General features: G+C 52.5%; 1 protein-coding gene across 1 annotated transcript in view; it reads right to left on the bottom strand.

Moving 5' to 3' along the window:
* DNAH2 (dynein axonemal heavy chain 2) overlaps positions 1-9,060 on the bottom strand; it is a 148,458-nt gene that overhangs the window by 127,638 nt on the left and 11,760 nt on the right. The window contains 4 exon segments of the mRNA XM_075071345.1: positions 2,684-2,756; positions 4,473-4,674; positions 5,252-5,476; positions 6,101-6,184. Of these exon segments, the coding sequence (XP_074927446.1) occupies positions 2,684-2,756; positions 4,473-4,674; positions 5,252-5,476; positions 6,101-6,184 (584 nt within the window).

The raw sequence follows: 9,060 nt of genomic DNA, 5'->3' as shown, positions 1-9,060 counted from the left end.
AAAATTCCCTCCCTGACTTTGAAAATCCAGCTTCCTGATTGGTCCTCCTGGTCAGTGTTTGGTTCCCTTTGTTTTTGGTTTGGTTCCCTTTACAGGTAAAAGAAACATTAACCCTTACTATCTGTTTATGACAATTGGGTGACCTAGAGTGATTCGCCGCACCCCGGGCTCAGAGCTGCAACTTGCCGTGTACCCGAATGCACTGAACTAGGAAGTAACCCAAGTAACTGACTGGATGGTGGCAGAAGGAAAAAGTTTATTTGAACTCAATGAACTAAGCTTGCGGCTCTCCCCCCGTCCCTGTTCCACAGAGTGAAAGCTGCTAATAGTCACGGTGCGCCAATCTACGAGTTAGGAGCCCAGTGTGAGAGCAGCAATCTCGGCAACAAATTAGAGGGGTAAGACAATCGTGCAGCCCGGCCATTAGAATAGCCAGTCATCGCTCAGTACTTGGTAACAGCTAAGCCGCAGTCATAATGGAAACCGCCCCAAGGTGTCCAATTGGATGTTTCACTCAGACACATACTGCCAGGCATAACAGCTGGCCCTGCAAGGATTTTAGTGGGGACAGCGCTGGGTTTTTGTGGCATACACAGTTCTTCTCATTATGGGCCATTCATGTCCACCGCATACCCTCTGCGCCTCCTCCTCCATGGTTCAAAAGAAACATGGGCAGGGGACACTTTTCAGGGACATATTTAACTCTTATAAAAAGTTTTGTAAAATCTCAGGTCAAACGTTTTCTTGAGTTTTATAACATTAGCATTGAGATGGAATCAATGAGAAATCAGCTCCCTCTACCCGAACTCAATTCTTTTGACTGAAAGAAACAGGCGGGGTATCTCGGGACGCACGTATCTGCGAATGGGGCCCACCTTGTCCAGACAAGCGGTCCTGTTCGTGTCACTGGCTCCACTCACATTAGGAACAATAGGGGAATTTAGCATGGTTTTCACTTTACTACTTATAATCAAGACTTATTGCATAAATAATTCAATCTACAGCTTTTTACTTGTCCTGAGCGATCCAGTCAATTGAATTTGCGTATACAGTAACAGAAGAATCACACCAAGTCCCTCGAGCCCAGAATCCTGTCTCTGACAAGTGGCCAAGATCAGATGCTACAAAGGAAGGTGCAAAAATCCCTCTAAATGGGCAATTATGGAATAATCTCCCCATGGAGGACGTTTTGGTGTCCTGAAACATGAGACCATATAGCTCTTCTACATTTTTTATGCTATTTAATGTAACTGTAGAGGGTCTTGTTAGCCATAGAAAAAAACGGTTACTCACCTTTGTAACTGTTGTCCTTCGAGATGTGTTGCTCATATCCATTCCAACTAGGTGTGCGCGCGCTGCATGCACGATCGTCAGAGAATTTTTACCCCAGCAACACCCAGTGGGTTGGCTGTATGGCGCCTTAATGGCGCTGAATCTATACTCCAGCCGAACCAGCGCGCCCTCGGTTCCTTCTTGCCAGCTACTCCGACAGAGGGGAAGGAAGGCAGGTTTGGAAAGGACATGAGCAACGCATCTCAAAGAACAACAGTTACAAAGGTGAGCAACCGTTTTTTCTTCTGTGAGTGCTTGCTCATATCGATTCCAAATAGGTGACTCCCAAGCCTTACCTAGGCAGTGGGGTCGGAGTGAGACATTGCTGAGTGCAGAACCGCTGAACCAAATGCGGAATCGTCTCTAGACTGCTGAACTAACACGTGGTCAGCGGCAAAGGTATGTACCGATGACCAAACCGCAGCTCTACCGATCTCGTGAATTGGAACCTGGGCCAGGAAAGCGGCAGATGAGGCTTGAGCCCTCGTGGAGTGGGTGGTGAGGCGTGGGGGTGGTGAGGCGTGGGCCAGGACACCGGCCAAGTCGTAGCAAACACGGATACGGGCCATGATCCAAGAGGAGACACATTGCGAGGAGATTGGTAGGCCTTTCATCCGGTCGGCCACTGCAACGAAGAGCTAGGTCATTTTCCTAAATGGCTTCGTATGCTCAACATAGAATGCGAGGGTCCTACGAACATCCAGAGAGTGCATACGTTGATCCTGATGCATAGCGTGCGGCTTCGGATAAAAGACAGGGAGGAAAATGTCCTGGTTCACATGAAAAGCTGATACCACCTTGGGGAGAAAGGCAGAGTGGGGTGAAGCTGCACCTTGTCTTTATGGAAAACTGTATACAGCGGCTCCAATGTGAGGGCTCTGATTTCAGATACGCGTCTCACTGAAGTGACGGCTACAAGGAAGGCTGTCTTCCAAGATAGGTAAAGGAGTGAGCAGGTGGCCATTGGCTCGAACAGGGCCCCGTGAGCCTGGAAAGGACCAGGTTAAGGTCTCACACCAGAACCAGTTGTCGCACTTGTGGGCAGAGGCGATCTAAATCCTTCGGAAATCTAACGACCATTGGGTTGGAGAAGACAGAGGAAGCACGTTCTCCTGGATGAAAAGCCGAGATGGCTGCCAGGTGCACCCTGACAGATATCGCCAGGCCCTGCTGCTTTAGGGACAGGAGATAGTCTAGGATGAGAGGTATCGACGCCTGCAACGGGGGCATGTCATGCTGCTCGCACCAACAGGAGAAACGCCTCCATTTAGCCAGGTACGTGGCTCGAGCAGAGAGTTTCCTGCTGCCTAACAGAACCTGCTGCACCGATTGTGAGCAGAGTAACTCCGACCAAGCTAGCGATGCAGAATCCATGATGTAAGGTGGAGCGATTGCAGGTCGGGGTGACAGAGTCGTCCGTGGCCCTGCAAGATCAGGTTCAGCCACAGTGGGAACGTGAGTGGAGGCTCTACCGACAACTCCAGGAGTGTGGTGTACCAGTGTTGCCTGGGTCATGCTGGGGCGACCAGAATCATCTGTGCCTTGTCTCTGCGCAGCTTGAGCAGGACCCTGTGGACCAGAGGGGATGGAGGGAAGGCGTAGAACAGCTGGTCTTTCCACAGAGGTAGGAAAGCGTCTGATGGAGAACCCTGAGAGCAGCCCTGGAGAGAACAGAACACTTGGCACTTCCGATTGATGTGCGAGGCGAACAGGTCAACCTGGGGAAATCCCCACCTCAGGAAGATGGAGTGGATGATATCTGGACAAACGACCTCTCGTGAGGTTGGAAGGACCTGCTGAGGCGGTTTGCAAGAGTGTTCTGGACCCCTGGGAGAAACGACGCCATCAGATGTATTGAGTGGACTATGCAGAATTCCCACAGGTGAATGGTCTCCTGGCATAGAGGGGACGACCAGGCTACCCCTTGCTTGCTGATGTAGAACATGGCCGTGGTGTTGTCTGTGAGGACTGCCACACAACGGCCACATAGCTGCTCGTAAAATGCTTGACACACTAGGCGTACTGCCATCAATTCTCGTACACTGATATGCAGAGTCAGATCGGATGTGGTCCTGTGTTTGGAGCTCTCCGAGGTGGGCACACCATCCCACAGATGATGTGCCTGTGACCAGGTAGAAGGTGGGTTGCGGAGTATGAAATGGTACCCCATCGCACACCAACGTGGGGTCCAGACACCAACGGAGGGAAGTCAAAACCGATTCCAGGACATTGACCACTATGCTCAAGCTGTCTCGACCTGGTCGATACTGTTGATAACCAGGCCTGAAGCATGCAAAGCCAAAGTCTGGCATGCCAGGTTACGTACGTACACAAAGCCACGTGCCCCAGAAGGCTGAGGCACATCTTTACGGTGGAAGTTGGAAAGTTTACGAGGCGGCCGATGATGCTCGCCATCGACTGAAAGCGTGCGTCCGGCAGGAGAGTGTGGGCGAGTCTGGAGTCCAGGACTGTCCCGATAAATTCTATTCTCTGGGTTGGTTCCAGAGTCGACTTCCCAGCCGGCGGAACATGCTTAGGGAGAATCAAACATGGGATTGAACTTGGTCCCTGGTTTGGCCTCGAATGAGCCAGTCATTGAGATACGGAAACACCTGGATCCGTTGACGACGAAGATAGGTTGCCACAATAGCCATACACTTGGTGAACACCCTAGGAGCAGTGGACAGGCCGAAGGGAAGGACAGCGAATTGGTAGTGTTCATGATTGACCACAAAGCGAAGGAAGCGCTGTGTGGCGGGTAAATCGCTATGTGGAAGTACGCATCCTTCATGTCGAGGGCGGTGTACCAGTCCCAAGGATCCAGGGAAGGAATAATGGTCCCCAGTAAAACCATGCGGAACTTCAACTTTACCATGAATTTGTTGATTCAGCACAGATCTAGGATGGGTTGAAGCCCACTCTTGGCCTTGGAGATTAGGAAGTAGCGGGAGTAAAACCCCCTGCCCCTTAGCTCCCTTGGAACCTCCTCGATCTCTCCCATGGACAGGAGCATTTGGACCTCCTGTATAAGGAGTTGCTTGTGAGAGGGCTCCCTGAAGAGGGACGAGGAGGGAGGATGGGAGGAAGGGGAGAAAGAAAACTGGAGAGAATATCCGTTTTCCACCAGGCGAAGAACCCACCGGTCTAAAGTTATACGGAAGAGACGGTCTCGAAATGGAGGGAAAGGATCCTGGGTGGTGACTGATACACCGTCCTCGGGCGCATCTTCAAACGTTTTGCTTAGGCCCCGCTGATGGTTTGGGAGGGCCTTGGTTCTGACCAGGTTGATGGCTGTTGGATTTCTTTCTACCACCTCGTCCGCATCTTCTATAGAAGTCTTGCCTCGGACGAGGGGGAAGGTAAAAGCTTTGAGGCTGCGGATTAAAAGGCTTGAGCTAGATGGACCTTTGGTCTGACCTGGTACGGCCGTTCTTATGTTATGTTCTTATGTCACCGGGGTGTGAGTACCCAGGGAGCGCATGATAGCCCTGGAATCTTTCAGGCTCTGTAATCTAGAGTCCGTCTTGTCTGAGAACAGGCCCTGCCTGTCCAATGGCAGGTCCTGCAGGGTCTGTTGCAGCTCTGGTGGTAGGCCAGATACCTGCAACCAGGAGATGCGTCGCATAGCTATGCCCGATGCCAGGGTCCTAACCACTGAGTCTGCTGCACCTAAGGAGGCCGGTAAAGAGGTCCTAGCCACCTTTTTGCCCTCCTCCACTAAGGACCCTAACTCCTGAAATTTCCCAATGGAATTCCACGAGTTATAGCAATACTGGCTCAGGAGCGCCTGTTGATTTGTGACCCTGAGCTGAAGACCTCCCGCTGAATAAATTTTGTGCCCAAACAGATTTAGACGCCTGGCTATGCCCGATGCCAGGGTTTGATTTGGGCGCTGGGGCCTGTTGACCATGCTGTTTACCAAGGATGCCACTCTGAACATAGCTGAGGGTGAGGTACTCATGCTCCTTGGAGGGGACAAAGTATTTCCTCTCCACTCCTCTGGCCATCGGTGGGATAGAGGCGAGGGTCTGCCATATTGTCTTGGCGTTGGTCTGGATGGTGCGGATGATGGGCAACACTACTCGGGATGGGGCCTCTGCCAAAAGGATGTCCACCACTGGGTCCTCCAACTCCACTACCTCCTCTGTTTGGAGGTCCATATTATGTGCCACCCTACGTAAAAGGTCTTGGTGGGCACAAAGGTCTATCGGGGGAGGACCCAAGGCTGCTGTCCCCACCACTGCCTCATCTGGAGAAGATGACGAAGATGCCACAGGGTCCAGGGGGTCCTGTAGTGGATCATGTAGCGAGGAGTCCTGTTGCCCAGGATCCACTACACCGGGGCCTGGGGCCTGCATTGGGGTAGGTGCAGCCGCTTCCATACCCCCCTGAGGGGGACGAGTTACGGTGGCTTCTCGTACCCAGAGTTCACAATGGGCTGAGCGGGAGGCCCCTGACAGAACCCCTTGGCCTTGGTGGTACGCCCACAGTGTCCAGAAGGACCATTGTGCAGGATCCTGATTAGGGTCTTGGCCTTCGTCATGCCATTGACCCACATTACCTTTGCCCTGGCCTGAAGCTGGGTTGGCTGAGCACAAGGCACCCTCAGACTGCGATGACCATGAGGCGGCGCGCAAGGGCCAAGGTGGTGTGGAGCACGTCTGTGTAGACTCTCCGGGGCACAGTGCAGACCGGTACCGGGTCACTAGAGGTGACAGTGAGGCGTCAGGAAGTGGTACCGGGATCAAGATCGACGTCGATGACCAACCGAGTACCGAGATCCAGACCTGGATCGCGACGATGAACGTTTGCGGGAGCGGTGCCAGGATCGACTCCGGGAAGGTGATCAGCACTGCAATCAGTGCCGGGAGTGATGTTGAGAGTCCATACGGTACCGCGGCCCAGAGTCATGCCGAGAGGTGGACCGGAGCCGCGAGTGGGAACGGCGTCGGGATTGCGAACGGTACCGGGGTCGGGAGCGGTGCCACGTCTCCACGCTAGGAGATGGCAGACGTATTAAGGTAGGCTTGCCCCTAGACTGTATAACAGATATTGGAGGCTGTGCCGCAATCTGTGCTGGTGCTGGCTCTGCGAGGGCAATGAGGTCTCTCACTGTCGTGAATGTCTCCAGCTTCGACGGAAGCCGGGGTTCAACCATGGTCCGGGTCGGGGAGCCAGTGTGCACCAGACTCAATGGTTCCTCCCTCAGTGCCGGAGTCAACAGTGCCGATAACGGCGCTTGTACGCTCGGTCGCTCTGGTGCTGGACGTGACTTCAAGGTTAGCAAAGGAGGTGCCAGCACCTGTTGCTGCAAAACAGTCACCTCCGGCTTGAGCACTCTCTTCTGTCCTGGAGACAGGGAACAGCGCCGAGCTACTTGCACTGGACACGGTGCTGGAGAGGTCCAGTGCCGCGGGCCTCTATCCGAGTCTCCCCGCGGTGCTGTACCTGAAGCCGCCGCCAGGGCACTGCGCACCGACGCTCTCCAGGCTGGAACTTGGCGGGCCGATAGGGGATCTGAGCTAAGGGCCACCTCCATAAGGAGTTGCTTGAGCCTAAAGTCCCGCTCCTTTTTGGTTCGAGGTCTGAATGCCTTACAGATCCTACACTTCTCGGCCTGGTGAGACTCCCCAAGACACTTCAGGCAAGAGTCGTGGGGGTCTCCCGTTGGCATAGGCTTTGAGTAGATTGAACATGGCTTAAAACCCGAAGCCTTGGGCATGAGCCCGGGCAGCAGGCAGGGAGGAAGGGGGAGGACCCCTTCCAACCTGCTAAACTTAACTACAAGCCTAACTTTATAACTATACCACTATTTACCCTATACTAACTATATATATTAGAACAACTGGAACAAATATCTAAAACCGGGAAGCAAAAGCTAGGGAGAGTGGAGGACAGCTATGCTGTGCGCTGCAGTTCCAACGACTGTGACGGGCAGTAAGAAGGAACTGAGGGGGCACTGGGTCAGCAGGGGTATATATCCAGTGCCATTAAGGCACCGCTCCAGGGGGCTCTACAGCCGACCCACCAGGTGTTGCTAGGGTAAAAATCCTCTGACGACTGTGCACTCGGCGCGCACATACCTAACTGGAATTGCTATGAGCAAGCTCTCTAAGAAGAATGTCTAATTCTTTTGAAATTCAGCAAAACTTAATGGGCCCAACAAGATACTGGGGCAGTGAGTTCCACAGTTGAATTACACATTGTGGACATACAGTGCCCAATGGGTTATTGCTCAGTGTCACTGGACGTCTCTTCCCTCAGCACTACAGTGCTGCGAGGCTACAGATACGTTACACAGGCCAGGTAAAGCACTACATACAATGTACTTGAGGAAAGCTACACCCCCCTAGACTGAACATCAAAACACACGTAGATATAGAATAAATGAGCCTGGCTGGCGTTACGGCTCATGCGTGTTGCTCAGGATAAGGGTGGAGGGACATGGGCTGTGAAAGGGAGGGAGATCAGGGCAAGATGTGAGCCACGCAGATGGGGAGCTGACTCATTTGACTGCTTTTTACGGTTTGCATTGGTGAGATACGCAGTCGAGCAGCCAGTGCTGAGAGAGAACGGGTTTTGTGTGGGATAGAGGGTGGACGTGTTCGCTTTATGCAGCAGCTGCACCATTCTCATTAACTTGAAGTTATTAATTATTATCAATTATTTCAATTAGAGTAGTGCCTACAGGCCCCCACCAGGGATCAGGGTTCCATTGTTCTAGCTGCTCTATTTTCTTTGTGTCGGGTGCAGCACTCGAGCCTGCAAATATTCACACGGGAGTAAATATCCTAACTAAATAAATGGACCACGCGGGTGAATGAAGTGAGGCATGTCAAACTGAACACCCATGGACTGGGGGCTTAGACTGTCATTTCCTGGCCTTCCTCTAGGGCCCTGAGCCAGCAATCTGAGCCGTGCAGAGACCTCTGCATTGTGGGGGGGGAGCCCCATTCATTTCAATGGGACTCCACGCGGACATGGTAAGCGGATCCCATTGCAAGTGCAGCGGCGGTGCTTAATAAAGCTTGTGACCCAAGGAACTCTCGATGCCAACTGGCAGAGGGGTCCATAGGGGTACAAAGACCCCTTGGCTTCACCACAGAATGTCAGGTGAGGTCTCTAACGAAAGTCTGTGCAGCCCTGGCTCATTGGGAGAGGTACGCATGGCAAATCTGTGAGGAGTTCAGTACAGACGCTGAAAATGATCTTCTCTGGGCCTTGTGAGTTCAAGGCAGGTCCCCCTGACTTGAGACACATTTCCCCCGGCAGGTAGGAGACATTTATCTCCTAGTGGGCAGGGAGGCATTGTGATTCATACAACAGAAGTCAATTAGCATACTGGGTCAAACACTAACAAAGAGCTAGTGGAGCCTTGAGAAGATGTAAACAATGCAGGGCTGGGGGAGACACCCTGTTCTTCAAGTGACGATCAAAAGGTCTGCTTCAGTACAAAATGGGTGCAGATAAACCCTCACTGAAGAAGTAAACTAACCGTGGGTTTACTTCAGGAGGCTTGGCTGAAAATTCTAGGAAGAGGGCTTGGGGTAAGCTACCCTCTAGGAAACAGGGGAACTGTGATAAAGCGGGACTGTTCTTAATGTTCTCTCTGAACACTATGTGGATGTCTCAGGGTACATCCAGACTACCCGCCATATCGGCGGGGAGTGATCGGTTTACCCAGGATCGATATATCGCATCTCATCTAGACGCGATATAGCGATCCCC

The sequence above is a fragment of the Chelonoidis abingdonii genome, chromosome 11, assembly GCF_003597395.2.
Source record: "Chelonoidis abingdonii isolate Lonesome George chromosome 11, CheloAbing_2.0, whole genome shotgun sequence".
In the NCBI taxonomy this organism is placed as follows: Eukaryota; Metazoa; Chordata; order Testudines; family Testudinidae; genus Chelonoidis; species Chelonoidis abingdonii.
The sequence above is the reverse complement of the archived record's forward strand: the minus strand, read 5'-3'. Positions and strand labels throughout refer to the sequence as shown.